At 41.6% G+C, this 25,552-nt stretch overlaps 2 protein-coding genes across 5 annotated transcripts in view; both read left to right on the top strand.

The window, feature by feature from the left end:
• Window positions 1–6,636: 6,636 nt before the first annotated feature.
• On the top strand, window positions 6,637–10,094 carry MRPS17 (mitochondrial ribosomal protein S17). 4 transcript variants are annotated; one of them, XM_045459916.1, is made up of 3 exons: window positions 6,637–6,727; window positions 7,342–7,481; window positions 9,061–10,094. In XM_045459916.1, the coding sequence occupies exons 2-3, from the start codon at window positions 7,359–7,361 to the stop codon at window positions 9,328–9,330; spliced, it is 393 nt and encodes a 130-aa protein (XP_045315872.1). In that variant the 5' UTR covers window positions 6,637–6,727; window positions 7,342–7,358; the 3' UTR covers window positions 9,331–10,094. The 4 variants fall into 4 exon arrangements, with proteins under 4 accessions (XP_045315872.1, XP_045315871.1, XP_045315874.1 ...); XM_045459915.1 differs by having other exon boundaries at window positions 6,698–6,799; XM_045459918.1 differs by having other exon boundaries at window positions 6,725–6,770.
• Window positions 10,095–12,806: 2,712 nt separating this feature from the next.
• Window positions 12,807–25,552, top strand: part of NIPSNAP2 (nipsnap homolog 2) — a 38,551-nt gene continuing 25,805 nt past the window's right edge. Inside the window, exon 1 of the mRNA XM_045459902.1 lies at window positions 12,807–12,982. Coding sequence (XP_045315858.1) covers window positions 12,891–12,982 — 92 coding nt within the window. The 5' untranslated portion in view covers window positions 12,807–12,890. The remainder of the gene's footprint in view (window positions 12,983–25,552) is intronic.

Below are 25,552 nucleotides of genomic sequence, written 5' to 3'. Positions count from 1 at the left end.
TTTCATACTTGGACTTTAACCTTCTGGGGAAAAGACCTGTGTCTTTAACTCCTATCTACACTTCTGGCCACAAAATAAGCACGTAAACATCTGACTTATTAAAACTGCTAGGGGGAAGATGAGGGAGATTGCCTTCTTCTGTGATAGTGGTAGGAAGGGGCTATACCCCTCTGTAGTCAGACTGTCTAAGATCAAGTTTCATTTCTTCCATTTGTTGGCTATGAGACCTAGAGCAAGTTATTTAACCTCTCTCTGCATTGGTTTCCTCATCTGTAAAATGAGAACAACAGTAGCAACTGCCTAATAAAATTCTAGATTAGATAATATGAAGAAGGTTATCATAATGCCTAGTGCATAGTAAGTATCCTATAAACATTATCTGTTGCTATATACTCATTTAATGAGGATTTCTTAAATGTCTACTGGGAAACATTCAAGTGATGTACAAAATACAAGGTAATTAACATTTGTTGAGCATATAATCTGTGTCAGATATTATGCTGGGCACTTTACAGATTTAGGCAAGTGAAATAATCCATATTTTTCAGATGAAAAGCCTGAAGACAGAGAAATTAACTAACTTACCCCATGTTATATGGCTTTGTAACTGTGATTTAATAAGATGATAATTATAGCAATCAAAATATAGAAGAGAACTTATTCTCAACCCCAATAGCTAGATTTCATTTTCCTGGGCATGAATCTTCCTGATTACCGGTGTCTGTATAAAAATTAATTGTAGTTGGATGTAAAGCAGGAATACTAACTCTTGAGGTGAGAGTGAAAGTAGAGCTGAAGCTACAGAACTATTACAAAATGGGAAGATTAACAGGATGGTAGTGTTTTGGATATATTTAAATCAAGAGCCTGAAGCTGTTACATCACTAATTAAAATGCTGTTTTAGTGATCTGGGTATAAGGCAATAATTTCTTTTTTTTTTAATATGAAATTTATTGTCAAATTGGTTTCCATACAATACCCAGTGCTCATCCCAATAGGTGCCCTCCTCAATGCCCATCACCCACTTTCCCCTCCCTCCCACCCCCCACAACCCTCAGTTTATTCTCAGTTTTTAAGAGTCTCTTATGGTTAAGGAAATAATTTCTTAATTTAGGAGGAGCAGGATCACAGACCTCTTTGAGAATCTGATAAAAGCTATAGGCTATCTCCACACAAAGACCTGTAGATACACACCAAATTTTGAATATATAATTTGGTAGAATTCAGAAGCCACCTAAAACCTTCTTACAACAACTTCAGATTAAAAATCCCTAGGGGGCACCTGGGTGGCTCAGTTGATTAAGCATCCAACTTTGGCTCAGGTCATCATGTCACTATTCATGAGTTTGAATTCTTCAGATTCTGTGTCTATTTTTCAGATTCTGTGTCTCCCTCTCTGTATTTCCCCCTCCTCTCTCTCAAAAATAAATAAAACATTAAAAAGTGTTTTTAAAGAATCCCTAGAATCAGAAATGATCCAGACTCCAGAACCTGATCTGTCCTTTCAAAATCTAGTCCTCTGATACTCAAAGACCATGGAAATACAATGCCCCAACCCTGTTCCCTTGCCTCATGAGCATCTACCATGGCCCACTCAGTGTTTCTGGAAAACTGGATGTTTTGCCAAGATATTCATGATGGCCAGGATGAAACATCCAAATTCGAGTAGAGGAGACTGAAGGAAAGTGTGGGTGTGCACGCATTCACCCGAACGTGTACAGAGGGAAACGAGTGTTTCCTTATCAACCTTTTAGTTGCCTTATCAACCTTTTGTCCATCCAATACTCTGGTTAGGTATCCTCTCTCTGTTCACCTTGGACAACAAAAAGGCAACATCATTTACAATCACTTTTGTCCTCTGCTCAATGATTCTTCCCTCTCTTACATTGTTTCTCTGGGTTTCAGGGTCATGACTGGGCCTTGTCAGGGTGTGTGTGGGAGAACTACATATTTTTTTTGTAAAATTTGTCACTTTTATTTTTTCCCCAAAGAACTGTTTGTCTAGAGATGAGGCCTGAATCCAAAGAAAAAAACACCAAAGCTCAAAACTGATCATGAAGAGACATCTCATGGTATGATAATGCAAAGACTCACCAGGGATAATCCATACCTGGAGAATTCTAGAGTGTGATGATTCATCCAGAGTCCCAAAAAAACCATGACAGATTCTGGAATCAAGTTGCCTGGATCCACGGGAAAACTCTCATGCATGAGATGGAGCATAATTAGAATGAACTTAAATGACAGTGTAGTCTAGACACAAACCTTGTGGGGGTCTTTTGTTTTGTTGTTGCTGTTTTGTTTGGCTTTGTTTTGTTTTTTTTTTTACAAACCTTGTTATATAAAAGAGTATGACATGAAGGAAAAGACTACAAACAAAACTCACACTTAACCCACCATAAGAAATGCTTTAATGTTAACTATACTGGAATTAAATTAAAAAAAAAAAAAAAAGGATCATGGTAAGCAGTCTGCATAGATGGCCCCAGTGGACCACATCTCCTGATATTTGTGCTTTTGTGTAGCCCTATTGAATCTCGATTGGTTTCTGACTTACTTTATCCAATAGAAATGCAAAAGAAGTGATGTTCTGGACTTCTGAGTCTAGGCATTAAGGTCTAGAAGCTTATGATTTTTTTTTCATTTTTGGAGTTCTGTAGAGGTTATACACACTCTTGGAGGCTACAAAAGCCCTTACATACCACCCATAAAGGGGTATTTGATATACCAAGGTGTTTAATAAAGGATTAATCTTACCCAAAGAAAGGTTTGGCCCTTTGGTGTGGCTCCTGGGAGATAATCTTATAAGTCCTTAGAATGTCCTTCCTGTGGGGTGCCTGGGTGGCGCAGTCAGTTGAGTGTTTGACTTCAGTTCAGGTCATGATCTCACAGTTCGTGAGTTTGAGCTCCACGTCAGACTCTGTGCTGACAGCTCAGAGCCTGGAGCCTGCTTCGGATTCTGTGTCTCCCTCTCTCTCTGCTCCTCCCCTGCTCACACGCTGTCTCTTTCTCTCTCTCTCAAAAATAAATACAGATTTTTAAAAATTAAAAAAAAAAAAAAGAATGTCCTACCTGATAAGAGTTAGTCATCTAGAAGTGCCTCTAATGATTTCCTGAACCCCACGGTAATCTTGGGGACATCCTGAATTCATACTAGCTTTCTCCAGTCCAAGTCTCATAAGCGATTTCTACTATATTCTATTACATATGTTTCCTGATGTAGTCATGTTACAAATACATACTTATCTCAGGGCATTATCCAGGGCTGAAAAGTGGCCAGGAGGTTGTTTGAATGAGCAGGGGTAGAGCCAGGCTTACTAATGTGGCCACTGACTTCCATTGTTTTAGTTCAGAAAAAAGCCATTCTCTTTTCTGGGTTCTCTCCTTTTGGAACTCTTAATAGACAAATGTGAGAACTTCTTGATCTACTGTCCACATTTTCCTCTACATTCTAAATAATTTCTACATTCTAAATAATTTCTTCTGGTTTCCCTTGCAGTTTACTAAGTCTCTCTTCAGCTTTATCTAATATGCCATAAACCCATCTACTGAGTTTTTTATTTCAACAGTTACTTCCTCCTGGTGTTGTTTAACTCGTTCCTCTATCTGTTGTATTCACTGTAAAATGGGTGGTTAGATCTACAAAACTGATTAGATTCAGATTACTTTTTACACATTATATTTCATAATCAGTGCTATATGCTTTCTTTCCTTTTACATCAAAAGATGTATAATGTCTAATTGACTCATTTTTACTGATGATAAAATTAATTGATGGTTCAGGTAGTATTAGCCTTCTCTTTTTATTACAAAGTTCCACATTAATCTTTCAATGATTTTGTTAACATTGTTGATATTATTCATTATCCATTAGTTGTTGCAAAAAATGTTTTCCAATTCTGTCATTCCTTATGTATCAATTATTAGGTCATTCTGAAATGCACTGAAATCTGAAATCATATTTCATGATATATTGATTTCTTGTGTTTTTCGAATTATTCACTTGGTGCCCTAGGACTCTCCAAAAGCAACCAGAGGATTTATTTTTAAGTACCATTATGAACTCACAGATTTTTATATGTCTTATGATTTTCAATCCATTGCATTTATAATTCTTTTTAGCCTCACATAATCTCATGTTAGTTCAGTGAATACTCCTTCAGGTTGGCTTTTGACCTGACTTCATTCATCTTTAACAGTTTCCTTGATTTCTGACACAACATGTCCCAAGTTTAACTCATACAGTTCTGCTCCAGATGTGAAGTCAGTCATTTTTCAAGGATCCTTGGTTTCTTTCAGGGAATGTGCTTGGTACTGACTGCTCCTAGGTTTGTAGGCTCTCTAAGAAAGACTTTTTTTTGAGAAAAATAAATCATGACTTCATACAATATTTCCAAATCGAATTTAAGACTACAAGGGTTGGGGTGCCTGGGTGGCTCAGTTGGTTGGGTGTACGACTCTTGGTTTTGGCTCAGGTCATGAACTCACAGTTCGTGAGTTCGAGCCCCATGCCAGGCTCTGCAGTGATAGTGTGGAGCCTGCTTGGGATTCTCTGTCTCCCTCTCTATTTGCCCCTGTCCTGCTTGCTCTCTTCTCTCTCTAAAAATAAATAAATAAATTTTTTTAAAAAGACTGAAAGGCTTTTATTTTGCTTCTTTGATTTTATTATGTTCTTAATTGTGCCCCCCACCATGTATGTATGTTGACCTAACTCCCAAAGTGATGGTATTTGAAGGCAAGACCTTTAGGAGGTATTTAAGATTAAATGAGGTCATAAAAGGGTGGGGCCCCAATCCAATGAGATTAGTGTTCTTGTAGAAGAAAAAGAATACACTCTCTCTCGCTGTGCACACATACACAGAGGAAAGACTATGTGAGGACATAGCAAGAAAGTGATCATCTGCAAGCCAGGAGAAGAGCTCTTACCAGAAATTGACCCTGACAGCTCCTCAATCTTAGACTTTTAGAGAAAATAAATTAATAAATTTAAATAAAAATAAATTAATAAATTAAAAATTAATTAATAAATAAAAGAACTATGAGAAAATAAATTTCTGTTGTCTATGCCATACTCACACACACACACTTACCTCCTCTCTGTCCCCTTGCCTCACATGACCAATTTCCCAATCACATCTCCAACCCATCTTCTCTCTTCCATTCCCACTGCTCCAATTTAGGTTTTCACCATCCCCTGAAAAAGCATCCAACCTCCAACGTCTCCAACCTCTATTCTGCCTTCCACACTCCTACCACAATGATGTTGAAAGCTAGCTAAAGTATTCACATCTTTCAAAGGCTTCTTATCACTTAGAAGAAAAAGGGAGGCCCTAAACAAGAAATGCTTCCTAGATAGAGGCCTATCCCTGAGCAACTTCAATCCCTGCCTTTATTTTCCTAACCCTATATCCTGGTAGCATCAGAGTCCTTCGTGTACTGTCTCTCAAACCTCAGCACCCCTGCACATGCTCTCCTTTCTGCCTCAAATGTCCACCCCACATCCCATGTCCCTCTATTCTCAAGCTATAGACCCTGGCCAGGGGCTATGTATTGATCAAGTCTCCTCTCTCTGCAAAGTTATACACTCTTTTCTCAAGGTTCCCATTACCTCTGGTTGTTTTACTCACGGTTTTGTGGGCTTTTAGAGAGTGGGAGTCTTCTTCGATTCATCTTTTTGCCTAGCACAGAGTCTTAGAAGTGTTCTATAACTATTTGCTAAGAAAGAAATGAGTGTTGGACAAACTAATGTATGGGTGAATTCTTATTTTCCCAGTCTTCTCTCACCAGTTGCTAAGATGTTTCAATGGTCAAAGACAATTGACCATACCCATATTTTGGTCTTCAAATTGTCTGTGCCAGTAGCCTATTGTTTTCTGTGTCTCTTAACTTCCTAATACATTCTCAGTCCTCTTTTTATCTGAGAAGGCGTTATCAAGCAGTCTGCTCGTGGCCCATCTAACTCCTTCATAATTGTCACACATAAATATGTGCTGATACTGGACTTCTCTCCGTCTCACAGATATTGAAAAATAACACCTAAAATCATATTAGGCACAAAAACCTGCCGAAGTTTATCTTAAAAGCAGCTGTGGGGGTAGAATGCACTTAGTGTCCAATGTTTCAGTGTTTGATGAATGAATGAGGTTCCTCTGATTTGGAAGGCCTTGTCCAAGCCTGGGAGCTCAGCTTAAAAAGAGGAAACCGAACAGAATAGTTAAATGAAAGGCCGGAATGCTCCACGTTCCAGCCGCCCATAGCGTGGAGAAAGAAGATGTACGTCTAGGGGCGCCTAGGTGGCTCAGTCGGTTAAGCCTCCGACTTCACCTCAGGTCACGATCTCGCGGTCCGCGAGTTCGAGCCCCGCGTCGGGCTCTGGGCTGACGGCTCAGAGCCTGGAGCCTGCTTCCGATTCTGTGTCTCCCTCTCTCTCTGCCCCTCCCCCATTCATGCTGTGTCTCTCCCTGTCTGAGAAATAAATAAACGTTAAAAAAAAAATTAAAAAAAAAAAAGAAGATGTACGTCTCCCCGGATGACCCGGGTCTACGGTTCTCTTTAAGGGGGAGTGGGCGGAGCCCTGCCCTTACGCCCGCCTATGGCTAAGGGGACACGCGGCCAATGAGAGGAGCGGTCCGAGGCGGAGCGACTTGCAAGGGACTGACGTCATCACGTTCCGACCGGCCTTCAGTAGGACACGCACTGTGAAAGTAAACCCAGGAGGAGGTCGAGGTATGGAAGCTGCTGTTGCGGAGGGTGAATCCCGGGTCGCAAGGTGTCGTCGGGTTAGAGCCTGGAAGCAAGGGAAGTTGCCTGACCCCGGGGTTGTGCGGGGAGGGAGGATCAATCACCCCCAGCCTACCCCAGGCGGGTTGGACTCGGCATTAACTGATCAAGAAGGCAGCCCCAAGGCAAGGTCTCCTTAAGTGGGGAGGACACCCCGGCCGCTCCGCCAAGGCCTTGTGCGCTCGTGTGGCCAGACTGTGAGCCTCTGGGAAGACGCAAGCCAGCGGAAGGAAAGAAAGGGACGCCAGTAAGAGCCCACGTTTATTCGCGCCATTTAGCGCCTTACAGGTTAAACTTTCAAAGCACTCCTGTGAGCAGACCCTGTTGTCATTCCCGTTTTGTACAGGGGGACACGGCGACTTAGGTTAAAATGACAGCTTTGTAAATAGTATAAAGATGGGAGGTTGGGTTAAGTAAATAGTGAAACGTGTAAGTGTCTCTGAAGTGGTGATTCCAGAAGGTCAACAAAAACTGTTTCTGACCTTCAGCATTTCTAGTAACAAAATTCCTCTGGTGAGTCATAACAACCAGAATGTTAAACTTTGAAATTTGTTTTTCAGGTGATCAAAGCCACATAATGTCAGTAGTTCGTTCATCCGTCCATGCCAAATGGATCGTGGGGAAGGTGATTGGGACAGCAATGCAAAAAACAGCTAAAGTGAGGGTGACCAGGCTTGTTTTGGATCCCTACTTATTAAAGGTGAGGAATATCCCTGTTTTCAGAAGGCATTGATAAACCACCAACATGTTACAGGTTCTGAACAGAGAAACCATTCCCTGTCAGTACAGATGCACTGAGCGTCTGCTGATCTGTGGGTATAACAAAGTGAATTAATCGTGGTTCATTCTCAAATTCTGAGGACACATGCAATTAATTTCAACTCAGTCTGATAACTGATACAGTACTTCTGTGTGCAAAGCACTGGGAGCAGAAAGCAGGACAGCTGATTCTTTCCACATTGCTGAAAGAGAGCATCCTCAAAGACATTTGAGCTGAATCTCAGAAAAGCTTTTATCCAAAGGACCACATTTGGGGGAGTCATTTTGGCCATGGTAAGTGGTATATGGAAGTTCCTTTAGCCATTAAAGGGCATGACATTGTACAGGAACAACAAGTAGTTTGGCATGTTTGAGCCCAGAGCTTGATCCTAAGTAGGCATTGACTATTGTTGAGTGAATACAAGAACAGTGGGGACTGGGCTGAGAAAGGCCTTTTATGTAGTATTTTTGGATTTCATCCTATAAGCAAAGGAAAGACACACTTGGAAACATAAAGATAGAAATGAGGACAGGAGGTAAGGAAATAGGTAAGAAGGCTATTGCAAAAGTCTAGAATGAAAATGATAAGAACCTGAACAGTCCTTGAAGCAATTGCAATGCAGTGGGAAAAGTAGATTTCGGAAAGAAGGGACAGAGTCCTTGATTTGTCAGATGTGTAAGGGAGGGAGAGGAAAGTGCCAAGGACAGTTCTGCATTCAAGACTGGGCACACAGGTAGGTAGAAATGTTCTTTGTTATCTAGGATCAAAAACACAGGAGCACAGGTGACAAGGTTAAGGGAAGGGGAGGCCAGATGAGTTAAGGAGAAGAATAAAGTTGTCTTTTATTAACAACACAGGAACAAGCTGAAGAGTGACGACAGCCTGATCATTGGCCGGAGTCAGAAGACCTTAGCGTGAATATTGACTGTTGTTTACTAGCTGTGCACATTATCTAACTCCAGAGCCTGTTTTCTCATTTGTAAAATGAGAGCACCTTCTGCAGCAAGGTTGTTATGAGCATCTGTGGCTTGTTTGCAGTACTTTGAGCCAGGCATGGAGCTAAGTGTGGTGTGTATATTTAGAACATTTAATTATCTGGATAACTTTAGAGATGCAGATAGTGGAGCCTCATTTTAGGTTGTGAAAAAAACTAAGCCTGGAGTGATTCAGTGACTTGTGCCAAATCACACAGCTAGTAGTGAGAGTAGCATGTTCATAAGGCTGGAGAGAAGGCTCCACTAGGAAGGAAGAGTTTAAATAGTATAGAGAAGGATGATGATTAATAGACAAAGATACTGAAGGTAATAGGCTGGAGAGCTCAGGTACATGATCCACTCTGGGAAAGTCATTGCTATTTTCTAGAAGTTAAGCAGTTAATTTTTGTATTGGAAGCCTCCTGAGTATATTATCTTTTTTTCCCAAGTCCCAGCTTGTTTTCTGTGCATTACTTTTTATATTCTATGCTGCGTTGTCAGATCACAGATGGGAACTACTGATTTGTTCCTACTTCTCTCAACAGTATTTTAATAAACGAAAAACCTACTTTGCTCATGATGCTCTTCAGCAGTGCACAGTTGGGGATATCGTGCTTCTCAAAGCTCTACCTGTCCCACGAACAAAGCATGTGAAACATGAACTGGCCGAGATCGTTTTCAAAGTTGGACAAGTCATAGATCCAGTGACCGGAAAACCCTGTGCAGGAACTACCTACCTGGAAAGCCCAGTCAGCTTGGAAACTACCCGCTTAACCAAAAATCTGGAAGAACTGAATAGCTCTTTAGCACAGTGAAGGACGATTGGAAGGAGACAAAAGGAAAGATTTATAAGTTTGCTTTACAGAAAAAGAAATTTTTCTAAATTTCATTACAAACTGTCCAATTTCTCTTCTGGTATTTATGGAATAGCTAAAAGTAAATGAAGTAAAGGCCTTGTTAAAATTTTTCATGAGTGTAAGGTCATGTTTGAAATTTCCTTTTCATTGGACATACTTTCCTCTTACAGGAAGTGTACCTAGTAATCCCCTGCATTGTTTTGTAAGCTCACTTTTTTAGAAGGTGTATCTTTTTTTTTTTTTTTTTCCATTCAAAGGAATCTTGAATTTATCTTAGAACCCTTATTTGGGGAGGAAAATACCTTTTGATATCTTAAAACAGAAGACTGCATTAAGTGAATATTTATTTTTGGTGGTATATATTTGAAACTAATTTGAAATTTTTCTTTTTTTTTTTTTTTTAATGTTTATTACTTTTGAGAGAGAGAAAGACAGAGAGCAAGCAGGAGAGGGGCAGAGAGAGAGGGAGACACAGAATCCAAGCAGGCTCCAGGCTGTGAGCTGCCAGCACAGAGCCTGACCTGGGGCTTGAACTCATGAATGGTGAGATCATGACCTGAGCTGAAGTTGGCTGCTTAACCAACTGAGCCATCCCAGTGCCCCTGAAATTATTTCTTTGATTTAACCAATTACAAATGGAAATAATCAGCAGTCTGGTTGGGGTCAGACCTTATAATAAGAATGTCGACACATAGAAAATAAAACTTGAAAATTCTGTGTCACTTTTCTTTCATCCTGTATTCTAGAGTGTATTAAATAGGAGTGGATTCATAAAATCTGATACATTGATGAAATTGTAGAGTTCCTCATACTGTGCATTTGAGAGTTTGAGTTCTGTTGCTGTTTATTAATAAACTATGAACCTAGATTTTGACCTGAAGAAACATTGAGTTACATATTCCAGTTTCCTGGCTCCTAGGAAGAAATTTGGAGCATATTCCAGTTTCAACTAATACGTGTATTATACAAGTACAGAGTTTCAGCAGTAACCACAAGCACTGCCTATCCTCTCAATGCTCATAATCTAGTAGGGGAGGTTATGTACAGCTGTCTTCATAGCAGAGAAGCACATGGGTGGGGGAGAAATGATGACAACTTCCCAGAAGAGACTAGATGGTGCTAGAACTGAATCTTAAAGGAACAGTTTCCGGGCTAGTAGATCAGGGTTGTGGAAAGGGCATTCCAGGTAGAGGGAAGAATGTAAAATCCCAAAACTATGAGAAGAAGCAGCATAACTAAGGGGTTCTGCAAGCCGATGAGGACTTCTGGGACACTTTGAACATGAGTGGGGTTCAGGTAAAGAAACAGGTGGAAATTATACTGTAAGTGGTGGCAGGTTACATTTTTAAAAGAGTATGATATAATTACATAATGAACTGTAAGGGGAAAGATTAGAGGGAAAGAGACCTGTTCAAAGACTGGTCCTAAGACAAACTGAGTAGGGTGAGGAAAAGAGGTTGGATAAATGATGTTCCAAAGTAGAACTCTCAGAGCTTGATACCAGGAGAGTGAGCAAAAGGGAATCATCTAAGAGTGTCTAGGTCTCTGACAGGTGGAGTTAATGTGGGTTCCACCTTGCACCTGTACAAGCCATCGCAAAAACCTCAAATATTTAAAATGCTTATATATACTGTACTTTTTTTGAGAATTTTAAGCAGGCTCCATGCTCAGCGTGGAGCCTGACGTAGGGATCAATCCCATGACCCTGGGATCATGACCTTAGCCGAAATCAACTGACTAAGCCACCCAGGCATCCCTCTTAAGATATTTTTCCTAATAATCTTGGTGTAAAACTTATGCTCCAGGAAGATGCCCAATATTTCTTCTATGACATATACACCTGTGAGCTTCTATGACAGCTATACACCTGTGAGATAAAAGTACATGTCCCCAGTAAAAAAACTGGAAGATAACGGTGGAGAAGAAAAATGCAGAATAAGTGGCCTAATACTAAATAGCACAAAAGCAAGGTCGACCAAGAAACATTTACCAAGTTTACATTTCAGGAAAATACACTTAAAAGCATTCATCTCTTCAAAAAAAAAAAAAAAAAAGCTGAGAAGTTGGGAGAATGTGTGAGAAAATCACAAGGGCACAATGACACCACAGGCTTAAAGAGGCTTCCCTCCTACTGTGGAGGATTGGGACATGTCCTTTCTGCCCTGGGGAGAGCTCCCTTTTGGGTCTAAGTGTCTACAGGCTCACTAATCATAAGCCTGTTGCTCAGCCACATAGCCTCTGGACTCCTGTCCCCTGTCCCTTGGCCTCCTTTCCACTGGCCTCCAAGAGACCCGTATCTCCCTGATCTGGAGCAAATCCTTGTTGTCTCTCCTCCATCCACAGGACCCCTTTTTAATCCTTCCTGGTGGTTCCTTGCCATATTAACATGTTCAAATATTCCCCCAGTCAGAAAACTGCACCCCTTAAGCTCCAATGCTTCCTTTGCCTACAAGATTACTAGCTTCAGAGAACCCCTCAGACCAAAAGCCCAGTTGCTGCCCTCTCCCCTCCTGCCAGGGTAACAGACCTCCCAGGTACCCACCCAGTCCTGAGGACATTTCCCTCTTGGCCTCTGCAGATTCTTGCACAGTGCTCCCCTTGGTGGCTGGGGTCTCTCCTCCCTGTTTCTCCCCCTTCTCTCACTGTCTAGCTCCCTTTCTGCCTACCTTGTCTCGGTTGCAGTTTTCAAGGTTACATTTGCGGCTCTTTTACTCAGGATACACTTTCCCTAAACAGTGCCACCCGACCCACGCCTTTGTTTAAGTTGTTTTCTTGACCGGAGATATCCTCCCTTCCACTGGTCAACTCTTCCTTTGGGACCGCGCTATCGTGCCAGGAACTCGGCTCTGTCCTCCGCTTCACAGCCACCGCCGGTTACAGTCTCGCCTGTCCGTGTCCCCTTCCCGTCTGGTGAACCTCTTCATTTCAACACTTGACACACTGGAGCCAATTATTTCACACCCTGCACCACTAGACTGAGTCGGCTTGACGACTGAGACGCGACGAGCGCCCATCAGTGTTGATATGAACAGGGAACAGGAACAATGTAGTCCCGAGACCACCAGATAACTTGAGTATGTTTTCATCTAGAATGTTTTTATTAAAGCGTTGCTTTGGGTTTGTTTTCGGTTTGAAAGGCAATGTATTTACATGGTACAAAGTTCAAAAGGTACTGGGGAGAAGCCTGAACTCAGTTACTCTTTTCTTGTGGATCTTTCCATGTACATTAAAGCCTTGCCCGTGGTCCTCTAGCGCTGGACATTCAGCTCCTTTCGCCGGTGATTGTCACGTAAAGCAGTCCTTTTCGCCTTCGCGCTCCTTTCTCGCAGCTGCAGGACCTCCTCGCGCCGGGACCGTGGGCCCTACTTCCCCTGGCGGCGGCGCCTGGCGCTGCAGCGGCCGCGCGCCCCGCCCCGCCCCAGCCTCGGCGGGCCTGGCCGGGGGAGGGGTCGCGGCGGCGGCGGCGGCGGCGGCGTCAGCGGCGGCCCGGGCGGTGGGAGCCCAGGCGCCAGAGCAAGATGGCGGCGCGAGTACTGCACGTCCGCGGAGCGGCTTGGGTCGGCGGTCTCCTGCGGCGGGCCGCCCCCTGCAGCCTCCTGCCAGTGCTCCGGTGAGCAGCGCCGCCCTTTCCGGGAGCGGCCGGGGAGGGGCCGCCGCGGGGCAGAGGGCGCGGGGTCCCCGGCACGGGTCTCCGCCCTGGCCTGGCAGCGCTCCCTCGGGACAGAGCCGCAGGGGTTGCGGGGCGGCAGGGGCCGAGGCCGCTGTCGGCCGGGCCGGACCAGGCGGGGGAGCCTTGGCGGAGTCGGAGCGCCTTCCCGGCGGGCCGGGCTCAAGGTCACGGCGGGGACGGCGCTCGGCGCCAAGGCCACGTCCGCCTGCCGTGCGGGCTCGGCCTTCGGGACCTTGACCCTGCGCGACCCGCGCGGTGGCGGAGGGCTGGCGCGCGGCTGAGGCTCCAGGCCCTGGACTCGGCCTCCGGCTTCTCGCGGGCGCCCAGAGAACGCTACGTGCCCGCGCAAAGCCTTGATGTCCGCATCTGCAAATGGCAGTAGAGATACTACTCACCTCTTTCTTAGGTTGTGAAGAGCTAAAATAACGCGTTGTCCCGTCTGAATCTTCAGTGAAGCACAGGGGGAGTGGTGGGGAGGTCTCAGTGCTACGAACAGCCTTTGACTTGCGTTGAAAAGTAGGTAACGGATCAAAAAGTATGAACAGTTACCAGCGCTAAGTAGGCGTTGGGTTCAAGTTTACACGCTTTTTCCTAACCTCATTTTATTAAGTATTCGGTTTTCTGAATTCATGCCTTTGATGTATCCATGTCCTATAGTCCATGTTCAGAAACCAAGCTCATAACTAACTTATACGTAGATTTGCTTTATTGTTTTCTTTACATTGGATAATTTAAACGTTTTCTGTTTGTGGTTAAATAATGAGCCTCTAGAAAATTCAGTTGTCAGTAAAGGAACTGCATGTTTGTTAAACTCTTACTGTGGGCCAGAGAGCTTATTTAATTTAATCCTAGTAGCAATTTTAAGAAGTAGCAGGATCTGCATTTTGCAGATGAGATGGAACCTCAAAGCAGGTGAGACATCTAGCTAGAAAAGGCATTTGACCTCAAGTTTGTCAGGCTTCAGGCTCAGCACCCTTCTTAGGACTAATGCCCAACTTGTATTTCCAAATTTGATGTTTATGTTTCCAGTTTGATTAACAAATCAACCTCCTTTTTTCTGTTGCTGAGCATCTACTGTGTGTCTTTTTTTTTTTTTTTTTTTCCACACAGGTGATAATGAGCCTGTGAAATTCATATTTTCTTCTTTCCAAAAAAAGACCTCTGAGGCTGAACGTATTCACCCAAAAGACTCTAAATACTCTACTACCCTTGGACACCAAAGTGCCCAAGGTCACAAAGCTAGTAAACTGGAGATTTGGACCTGGGTCTGTCCAGTACCCCCACGTCCTGCTGGGGCCGAATGCTTTTGAATCTAAAGTCCTTATCTCTGTCCAGCCTGTTGGCTCTTGGATTACTTTCTCAAGCCTCCTGTACCATTGGACCACTGCCCCTTCCTGGGTGCTAATCTGCCTCAACTGTAGGTGTTCTTTAGGACTCAATGTAGACCCAGTTGATTCATTTATTGTACAAATACTGAATGTAAATGATGTCTTTGAAGTCTTGTGAAACTCAACATAATAGCCACAGTCACTGTCTCCAGGAGGCCATGGCAGAGGTAAAAACCCATAGAGACTTACAGATTGAGGTAGGTGGTATGAGAGAAGATCAGGGAACCTACCACATGAGATCATGGAGGGCCTCCCCAAGAATGTGACGTTAAGCTGACATTTGAAGGGTCAGTGTGCAGCAAAGCCCTGACTGGGAAGGATGAAGGCATACTGGGAAATTCGAGAAAAGTCGAGGAAGAGAGGAGCCCAGGAGTGAAGGGAAGAGTGACTAGAGGACAGGTGGCAAGGAGCAGGAGCTGGATAATTCCAGGTCTCACAAGCCATTTTAGAGAAATTGGATTTTATTCTGAGCACCATGGAAACCATTTAAAGATATAAATTCTAGTGTGACATGATCTGCTCTGTGTTTTTAAAATATTAGTCTGAGGGCGCCTGGGTGACTCAGTTGGGTAAGTGTCTGACTTGGTCTCCTGGTTCTTGAGTTCGAGCTCCGCATTGGACTCTCTGCTGACAGCTCAGAGCCTAGAGCCTGCTTCGGATTCTGTGTCTCCCTCTCTGCCCCTTCCCCACTGGCGCTCTGTCTCTCTCTCAAAAATAAATACACATTAAAATTTTTTAAATAAATAAATAAAAAATATCAGTCTGATTTTGGAAAGGAGACAGAATCATAGGTAATGGCTAACTGGTCAGATGCTAGTGCCATTTATGGAAAGTCATTTTTTCCATAAGCATATGAGTGCCCACCGTATGCTGGGCGCTGTTGGGAAATATCAGTGAATAAGGTCCTTGCCATCTGGGAGCTTGCTCCTAATTCAGAGAAGGAAGAACAGTTGTAGGGTGTGGAGGGGGGAATCCAGAGCACTTTTGAACCTGGTAAAGTTTGAGATGGCTGTGAGCTATTCAAATGGAAAGGCAGTTGGCCTGTTTGATCTATAGGACTCCTCAAAGGAGATATCTGGACTACAGGTTACATTTGGGAGCTGCTGGTATATAGGAATGCTAAAAGTTGATAGATCCATGGGTTTCATTATACTGTTTTGCATTTCATTGAAATTTTTCATATAGAACATTTTTTAAACCCATAGGAATGGATGAGGCTGCTTGCAGAGAGAGTGTGGATAGAGAAGGGGCTGAGAAGCAGGCCTGAGATGTGTTCACAGGCTAGATGTAGGAAGAGGCAGCAAGGGAGACTGGGAAAGAGCAGCCGGTGAGGGCACTTTGTGGCAGTGCCCAGGGGGAGGTATTTCAAGGAGGGAGCTGGCAACTGTGCCAGATGCTGCTAAAAAGTTAAGATGACAGAAAACTGGATTGGACAACGGGGGTCTGTGGGTGACCTTACAAGAGGGGTTTCAGAAGGGAAGGAGGAGTCTTCCCAGGAGACTAACTTGCGAGCACCTCTTCTCTGCTCAGTGCCAGGCCTGGGGTCTCATTTGCTTAGTGGACATTGCACGAGTGTCCTACAGGTGCTTGGGTTGCTTTTGAACCTAAAATTGAACTCCTCTTCCTCCTGTAGAGCTTGCTCCTTCTGGGTTCTCTCTCCAGTAGTGGCACATCTTCCCTGTAGTGGCCCCAAGCCCACCCCCTCCTGCTGTCTCCCATCTAGCCAGCTACAAGATCTGTCAGTTCTCCCTGCAGTGTGTCTTCACTCAACCTTCTCTCCCACCACTCCCCTCACTTAACTGGTGGCAACACTTGTCTGGAGTCCTGTGAAGGAAGAGTAAGGTCTCGAACCTGTTGGTGAAAGGGACAACTGAAGAATTCCGAGCAGAACTTTTTCCTGTTAAAAGTTCTGACTTGAACCTTGACTGGATCCCAGTGCCTCTTTTTCCCATACCACCCCACCCCACCCCACCCCTGCCAAGAAAAACTGTAAAAGACATTTTGGGAACAGTTGGGGACAGTTTAATATGGAGTGGATATTAGAATTATTCTTTTCCTCAGATGTGAAAATCATATCATGGTTTTGTCTTTGTTCTTAGGAGGTGCATGCTGAAGTTTTAGGAATAAAGTGTCATAATGTCTGTACTCTACTTTCAAATGGTTTGGTAAAAATAAAAAAGCAAATATGTATAGAGAGAAACACCTAAAATTGATAAAATGTTCATCATTCTTTCATCTAAATGCAGGGTATAGAGGCCTTCATTATACTGTCCCTTCATCTCTGTGTTTGAAGTTTTTAAAAATGAAGAGAGGGGCGCCTGGGTGGCGCAGTCGGTTAAGCGTCCGACTTCAGCCAGGTCACGATCTCGCGGTCTGTGAGTTCGAGCCCCGCATCAGGCTCTGGGCTGATGGCTCAGAGCCTGGAGCCTGTTTCCGATTCTGTGTCTCCCTCTCTCTCTGCCCCTCCCCCGTTCATGCTCTGTCTCTCTCTGTCCCAAAAATAAATAAACGTTGAAAAAAAAAATTAAAAAAAAAAAAAAATGAAGAGAATAGCTCTCTGTAGCAGCAGTGTGGAAGACAGGTTTATTGGGGTGGCAGGAGGCTTGGTGGTGAGTAGAGGAGTGACATTGTTACTACTTTAATGCTCGACTCTTCTTTGAATCAGGCCCTTCAGCTTCCTCTCTCCTCTTCATCTCTGGCTATATTCACAAACTCCTGGCTTTGGCAGGTATAGGTCTACTTCCTCTCATGGGCGTCTATCTACCTGACAAGAGTTCCTCATCTTTCAGGGCTTCAGTTCAACAAGTACTCGTTCAGAGAATTGGTTCATCTCACAACCACCACCTTATGTGGCCATCAAGGAGCTTATCTCATGTTGGGCTGTGATCATGGTTGTCTGTCTGCTCCCACTGACAAGTAGCTCTGTGAAGTCAGGGCCAGGTTTATTCATCTTTATATCCTCGGCCTGGCTTGGCATATGCAGCACACAGTCAGTAGATATTTGGTGTTCAAGTGAATGAAGTCCATTTCACCACTGCTGCCTCATCCTGTGGTCTCAGCGCTAAATGTATTTCCCATCTATGGTTTGCTCCAACTAAACCACAACACTGTCTAGATACCTAGTCAGGGCCTGTGCCTTCTCCTTTTCACCTCAGGAATATCTTTTGAAGATATTCCTTCCCCTTCATCCCCACTCCCTACATCATAACCTAGAACCATCTTTTAGGCTATCTGGTGAGTATTGAATGCCTCCTGTGTGCCTGGCACTGCTGGCCTTGATAACCAGCAGAAAGCCCAGGAGCCATGCTCCCTGCCTTTATTGCTGCAGTCCACCTGCCACACCACTGCCAGGCTGCTTTACACACCTTGATCTTTTTTTGAAAACTTGCTGGCATCTTACCATGTACCAGGTAGAATCCAGCTAATGGGCATGGTGTACAAGGGCCTGACCCCACGGCCCCGCCCTTGCCTTCCCACTCTTTCTCTCACCGTCCTCCACACCCTGTTCTCCTGCCTTACCAAGCTCTGCTGTTCCAGAAATATGTCATCCAGTTTCATGACTCCGTGCCCCTGGACGTGCTGTCCCTTTTGACTGGAATTATCGCCTGCCTCGTCCACCTGTCTGTGTGGCCCTCCAAGACAGAGCCAGAATGTCTCTGCTGGAGTTCCTCCACTCCTCACAGGCCAAGCCAGTGGTTCATTCCCACAGCATGTGTGTGTGTAAATCTGCGGTATCTGAGACCAGTCTGGGTGTTTACTGTGTTTTTCCTATGAGACTAAATAGGTGAGGCATCTGGCTCATCTTTACATCCACAGAGTCTGGCAAATAATGCTAATTCTATTTAAAGTCTGATGTTTTGGGGGGTGCCTGGCTGGCTCAGTCAGTAGAGCTTGCAACTCCTGATCTCGAGTAATTTCCAGTACCATGTTGGGTGTAGAGATTACTTAAAAATAAAATCTTTGGAAAAAAATGATAAAAATAAAGTCTAATGTTTTGTAGAACGTGCTGCCCCTACCCCACCCTCTGTTAAGTGCCACACAACAGATGTATGATGTTATAAAGACTACTGATCGTGCAGTTTGTCATTCTCAGTAAAGAACCCTAGCCCAGATCCTATCACCCTGACAGCTGTTGGCATAGCTCCTTCTACTCCTTTCTGTGATTCAGCTTGGACAGCTAGATGGACCGGGCACACTGGGCGACTTTGGTCACCCGACACTGAAAAGATTCCCGAGTTTGACAATCAACTGGGGGTAATGGCGGACTGGACTGAACTGTTTTTCATTTGTCAAGACAGTTGCTACCCAAGCTGACAAGCAGATACCCTCAGGTTCTTGTGTGTGTCCCATGATGCTGACTATTTCTTGGGCTTATCTTTATATTACAGTGTTTTCATGTCCCTTACCTCATTTTACCCATCTTAAAGTAAATCTCTTCGGTGTTATTAAAACCTGGGAGAATGCTCAGCTGGGGAGATTTATGTTTGGGAGACATCCCTTATTAGTGAGAATATTTTGAACTTTGTAGTTAGATCATATTTTCATTTTCATATTTACATCATATTTTCATAGGTTTATATTTTCATTTTGCTACTTTTTTTTTTTTTTTTTTTTTTTTTTTTTTTTTTTTTTTTGGGGACAGAGAGAGACAGAGTATGAACGGGGGAGGGGCAGAGAGAGAGGGAGACACAGAATCGGAAACAGGCTCCAGGCTCTGAGCCATCAGCCCAGAGCCTGATGCGGGGCTCGAACTCACGGACTGCGAGATCGTGACCTGGCTGAAGTCGGACGCTTAACCGACTGCGCCACCCAGGCGCCCCTCATTTTGCTACTTCTTAGCTCATGTCATTTAACCTCTCTGAGCCAAGCTTTAAAATGAGCTAATACTTACCTTGCTAGACTGTACTGAAGATTGAATGAGATGACATAGACAAGCTGCCTAATTCAGTGCCTAACAGGAAGTATGAATTTATTAATTTGTAATTCCCTTTCATTCTAAAGAAGAGGAACAAAATTATTTTGGGATTTTCCCCTTCCAGATTTAATTTGCTAATAATTCTGTATCATGCTTTCTTATTTTTAAAGTATTAAATGCCATAGAAATTAAATATCTATATGTACACATGATAATGCATGTCTATGCATTTCTGGAAGGACCCATTAAAAACTGTTAGTAGTGGTTGCTTAGGTGAATATTTGTTATTTTAAATGAAATTCCCTAATGCTGATATTTTTAGAAACTTTCATTGTACCCCTTTCTTAATTACTCATAATAGCTTTTCCTAAGCTCTTAACATTTATTTAATACCCCCAAAACTTTGTAAACACTGTTTCTGTCTAGGGAACTTAAAATCTAAAATAAAGAAAAAACAGGAATTATATAGTCTCATTAACAAATCTTAAAACTTTCTCCTTTTTGTATCATTCATTTTAATGCTAGCCATTGTATTCATGATACTATTTAGCAAATATCCCAAAATGTGATATGTTTGAAACACTTTAGGGGCGCCTGGGTGGCGCAGTCGGTTAAGCGTCCGACTTCGGCCAGGTCACGATCTCGCGGTCCGGGAGTTCGAGCCCCGCGTCAGGCTCTGGGCTGATGGCTCAGAGCCTGGAGCCTGTTTCCGATTCTGTGTCTCCCTCTCTCTCTGCCCCTCCCCCGTTCATGCTCTGTCTCTCTCTGTCCCAAAAATAAATAAACGTTGAAAAAAAAAATTAAAAAAAAAAAAGAAACACTTTAAACAAATTGACAAATGTTTTCATTTTTATTGACATAAGTTTTACCATGACTGTTTGGAGAATTGCCTTCTTCAGAATTTATTTATATAATCTAATAGTTTTATGTATAATTTATTGCTTTTAACTTTAGGTTTGTTTTTATTGAAAACGTAGTTTTAAAAACTTAATTTTTTAACCTTTCACTATATATCAGGTGCCGTCCTAAGTGCCTTAAACAGTTTTACTATAGGGCTAGATATGTACTTAAAAATATACAAAAGTAAGGGATGCCTGGGTGGCACAGTCAGGTTAAGCCTCCAACTCTTTGATTTCCGCTCAGGTTGTAATCTCATGGTTCATGGGTTCCATCCAGCCCCGTGTAGGGCTCTGTGCTGACAGTGCGGACCCTGCTTGGATTTCTGTCTCTCCCTCTCTCTGCCTCTGTCCCAGTCTCTCACATGCGTGTTCTCTCTCTCTCTCTCTCTCTCTCTCAAAATAAACACTTATATATATACATACACACACACATAAAAGTAAAAGCACAGCACAAGGAATATAGTCAGTGATACTGCAATTGCATTGTAACAGGACAGATGGTAGCTACACTTGGTGAAAATAGCATAATGTATACATTTGTCAAATCACTAGGTTGTATAGCTGAAACTAGTGTAACATTGTGTGTCAACTGTACTTAAATAATAATTATAAAATACACACATGTGAAAAACAGAATACAGGTATTACATGAGTAAAGCTGTGTCTCTTCTACCTTAACTCTTCCCTCCCTGAGAGATACCACCATTAATAATTATTAATTCTAGGACATTTTAACATACAGGAAAAGAAATGTGGAAGAAATTCCAACTTGTTTTCACAAATGCCATTTAAACTATTTAATGCCATTTAAACTATATTTTTGTCCTATGCACTTACAAGAAAAATTACATCTACAGTACTAGTATAAACTTGTTATTTTACCTGTTAAATATGAATTTGCTGCTTTTTAATCTTTGAAGAATTGAAAAAGTACTTTTATATTTCTTGATCATTATAGAAAATGTATTGTTAATACTATATTTGTGTAATATTTGTTTGCATATTTGTAAGTTTAGATCATTCAGAAGTCTTTTTATTTGGTTTTTAGCTGTTTGTTTTTACCTGGTTTTTAGCTAATATACACTGTTTTTAAATTAAAAACATCTTATGGAAAGAAAATTGCTGTGTAATGGTTGTTGATTTTTTTTAAAGCCACATACTCTTTTTATTATTATTATTATTTTAATCTTTATTTATTTTTGAGAGAGAGACAGTGTATGAGCAGGGGAGGAGCAGAGAGCGAGGGAGACATAGAATAGGAAGCAGGCTCCAGGCTCCGAGCTATCAGCCCAGAGCCCAACGCAGGACTCAAACTCACGAACCGTGAGATCATGACCTGAGCCGAAGCCGGACGCTCAACCGACTGTGCCACCCAGGTGCCCCGGTTGTTGATTTTTTAAGCAAAAAAAGAAAAAGGTTGCTAATCAACATTTGAGATTTAGAGTAGTATTATTTCTAAAGCACCATAGTTGAATAAGAATAGTAATTTAAGGGCACCTGGCTGGCTCAGTAGAAAGAGCATAGGACTCTTGATCTCAGGGTTGTGAGTTCGAGCCCCACATTAGGTTTAGAGATTACTTGAAAATAAAATCTTTAAAAAAAATAGGAATTTGTATTATTGTTATATAGAATATTCAAGTTCATCTCATGAAGCAATGGGGAATTTTCATCTTCTGAGTTTTTCTTACCTCTTGTTTAAATTCCAAGTCCTCTTCCTTAACACCTGAGGTCGCTCTCTTTTCCTACACTTGCTTTGTGGTATCTGTGTCCTTAAGCAGGCCTGATAAGCAAATTGAAAATAGTCCGTAGAAAATCATGTAGTGTTTCCATAGAAATCTCCCAGAAAAGCCTCACACCAACCTGTCAACATCTTGACCTTGCTTTGAAGCATTAGACAGGTCCTAAGCATTTATGGTAGCCATTTGGAATCCCAATACATTACTGCTCCTAGCATGATCTAGCAAAGGGCAGAAAAGAGCATTTATGTGTAGATCAGTTAAAGATCAGAATTATAAGGAGTATGCCATAATAACCCTGGCCAGAGATGATGGTCATCAGTTGTAAAAGGGAGTGTGCAAGAAGAATGGGACTGGACTCAAAAGGCTATATTCTGTATCACTCCATAAATACGACATTTTGGAAAAGGCCAAACTATAGGGATATAGAACTATAGGGAATGGTTGTTAGCAGTTGGAACTGGGGAGAAGGGTTGATTACAAAAGCAGTGGGAGATAACAGACTTCCAGTTATGGAATGAATAAGCCACTAATATATAAGATACTGCATAGGGAATATAGTCAATGGTATTATAATAGCCTTGTATGGTACTTGATGGTGGCTACACTTGTGAGCATAGAGTGACATATAGACTTGTTGAGTCACTATGTTGTACACCCGAAACTAATGTAACAATGTGTATCACCTATATTTCAATTTTTTTTAAAAAGGGAGTTTAAGGGAGTGAAGGAACTGTTCCATATGGTGGTAGTTACATGACTTTATGCATTTGCCAAACCCCTGTAGAACTATGCCAAAAAAGTAAATTTCACTGTATGGAAATTTGAATCAAAGTGAAGAAGATAAAAGCACACAGCTTGTCATTGATTGGGTTTTGTAAGACTAGGAAGAGGATAAGTCTCATCCAGGTTCTAATTTTTTTTAATTGAAGTGTAGTTGACATACAATATTGTACGAGTTTCACATATAACTTAGTGATTCAACATTTATATACATTATGAAATCACCCTAAGTCTAGTTACCATCTCTCACCATACAAAGTTATTACAGTATTATGACTACAGTATGACAGTATTATGACTACATTCCCTATGCTGTATTTTATATCTTCTTGTTTATTTTGTTAATGGAACTTTGTACCTCTTAATCCCCTTCACCTATTTCACCCTTTCCCCCCAACTCCCGCAACTACCAGTTTGTGTACTGTATTTATGAGTATGTTTCTGTGTTCTTTGTTAATTTGTGTTTTAGATTCCACGTATAAGTGAAATTGTATGTTATTTGTCTTTCTCTGACTTATTTCACTTAGCATAATACCCTCTTGGTCCATCAGTGTTGTCACAAGTGGTAAGATTTTATTCTTTTTTTATGGCTGAATAATATTCCTGAGCATCTGTGCGAGTGTGTCATATATGTATAATATAACACATAGTTATATATGTATACAACACATGTTGTATATGCATATGTACACCACATCTTCTTTATCTGTTTATCTACCAATGGACTTAGGTTGCTTCCATGTCTTTGCTGTTGTAAATAATGCTGCAGTGAACATAGGGGTTCATATATCTTTTCACATTAAAGTTTTTATTTTCTTTGGATAAATGAAGTGGGATTGCTAAATTGTATGGTATTTATATTTTTAATTTTTTGAGGAACCTCTACACTTTTCCATGGTGGCTTCACTAATTTGCATTCCCACCAACAGTGCACAAGGATTCCCTGTTCTCCACATCCTCACCAAACTAGCCATTCTGACTGGTATGAGGTGATATCTCATTGTGGTTTTGATATACATTTTCCTGATAATTTGTGATATTGAGCATCTTTTCATGTGTCTGTTGGCCATCTGAATGTCTTCTTTGGAAAAATGTCTATTGAGGTCCTCTGCCCATTTTTTAATCAGATTGTGGGTTTTGTTTTGTTTTGTTTTGTTTTGTTTTGTTTTGTTTTTGTGGGGTTTTTTTTTGATGTTTTAGGAATTCTTTATGTAGTTTGGATATTAACCCTTTATCATATAGATCATTTGTGAATATCTTCTCCCATTCAGTAGGTTGCCTTTTCATTTTGTTGATGGTTTCTTCTCCTGTGAAAAAGCTTTTTAGTTTATGTAGTCCCACTCTCTTATTTTTGCTTTTGTTTCCCTTGCCAAAGAGACAGATCCAAAAAAATTGGTAAGACTGATGTCCAAGAGTTTACTGCCTATGTTTTCTTTTAGGAGTTTTATGGTTTCAGATCTTACATTTAGATCTTTAACTCATTTTGAGTTTATTCTTATATATGGTGTAAGAAAGTGGTCCAGTGTCATTCTTTTGCTGTAGCTGTCCAGTTTCCCCAGGACCATTTGTTGAAGACACTATCCTTTCCCCGTTGTATATTCTTGTCTCCTTTGTCATAGATTCATTGATCATATAAGCATGGGTTTATTTCTGGCCTCTCTATTCTATTCCATTGACCTATGTGCTTTTATGCCAGTAGTGGACTCTCTTTTTTACTATAGCTTTGTAGGACAGTTTGAAAACCAGGAGCATGATACCTACAGCTTTGTTCTTCTTTCTCAAGATTGCTTTGGCTATTCAGGGTCCTTTTGGTTCCTTACAAATTTTAGGATTATTTGTTCTGGTTCTGTGAAAAATGCCATTGGTATTTTGATAGGGATTGTACTTAATCTGTAGATTGGTTTGGGTAGTGTGGGCATTTTAATAATATTGATTTTTACAGTCCATGAGCATGGACTGTCTTTCCATTTATTTGTGTTATATTCAGTTTGTTTCATCAGTGTCTTCTAGTTTTCAAGTGCAGGTCTTTCACCTCCTTAGTTAAGTTTATTCTTAGGTATTTTATTCAACCAGGCTCAAATTTTTTAAATCGTGTTTTCAGGTTATATACACCTATATATCTTTCCTATAAAAGACTCTTAAACATGCACTTTTAGATATTTTTAAGTATAAAAATAATTTATATGTATATGGAAAATTCTCAAATAGTCCAGAAGGTTATACAATGAAATGGAAAATTTTACTCCCACCCCATGCCCAGTCACATTCCCCAGACATTACCACTATTAACAGTTCATTTTGTGTGTGTATTTATGGTACTGCTCTGTATGTGCTTTTTCTGCATAATTTATTCCAGAAATTTCAATATATCAGTGCATGTAGATCTACTTCATTCTTCTTAATGATTGCATTCTATTCTGATTTGGGATATTCCAAATTTATCTCACCAGTCCCTGTTAATGGATATCTAAGTTGCCTATACCAGGGAAAAACTAGAAACAAGACGCTAATAAATATTCTTGTGCATTCATCGTGGTGCACTTGTCTAAATATAGCTGCCTGTAGGACATAGCAACTAGTACAATTACTGGGCTGAAAGGCCTACACAGATTAATTTTGATACACATGATGATGCTACACTGCCCTCTAGGGAGATTTGTAGTCCCACTAGCAAGCATTTGGGAGTTAAACATGCACTTAAAAGTTCATGGTTAAAGTATAGTTTGTGACCTCAGTCAAATTTATCCTTTCTGACAGCATGTTTAGTAGAAATTTGGTTATGGATTATA

This window comes from Leopardus geoffroyi, chromosome E3, assembly GCF_018350155.1.
Source record: "Leopardus geoffroyi isolate Oge1 chromosome E3, O.geoffroyi_Oge1_pat1.0, whole genome shotgun sequence".
Classification (NCBI taxonomy): Eukaryota; Metazoa; Chordata; class Mammalia; order Carnivora; family Felidae; genus Leopardus; species Leopardus geoffroyi.
This window is presented reverse-complemented; position numbering and strand designations above follow the sequence as displayed.

Coding starts and splice junctions, on each gene's coding strand:
- MRPS17 (XM_045459915.1), top strand. CDS start 6,730: ATGGAAGCTGCTGTTGCGGAGGGTGAATCCCGGGTCGCAAGGTGTCGT. Junction 6,800..7,341: donor GGTTAGAGCCTGGAAGCAAG/GGAAGTTGCCTG, acceptor TTTGTTTTTCAG/GTGATCAAAGCCACATAATG. Junction 7,482..9,060: donor TGGATCCCTACTTATTAAAG/GTGAGGAATATC, acceptor TTCTCTCAACAG/TATTTTAATAAACGAAAAAC.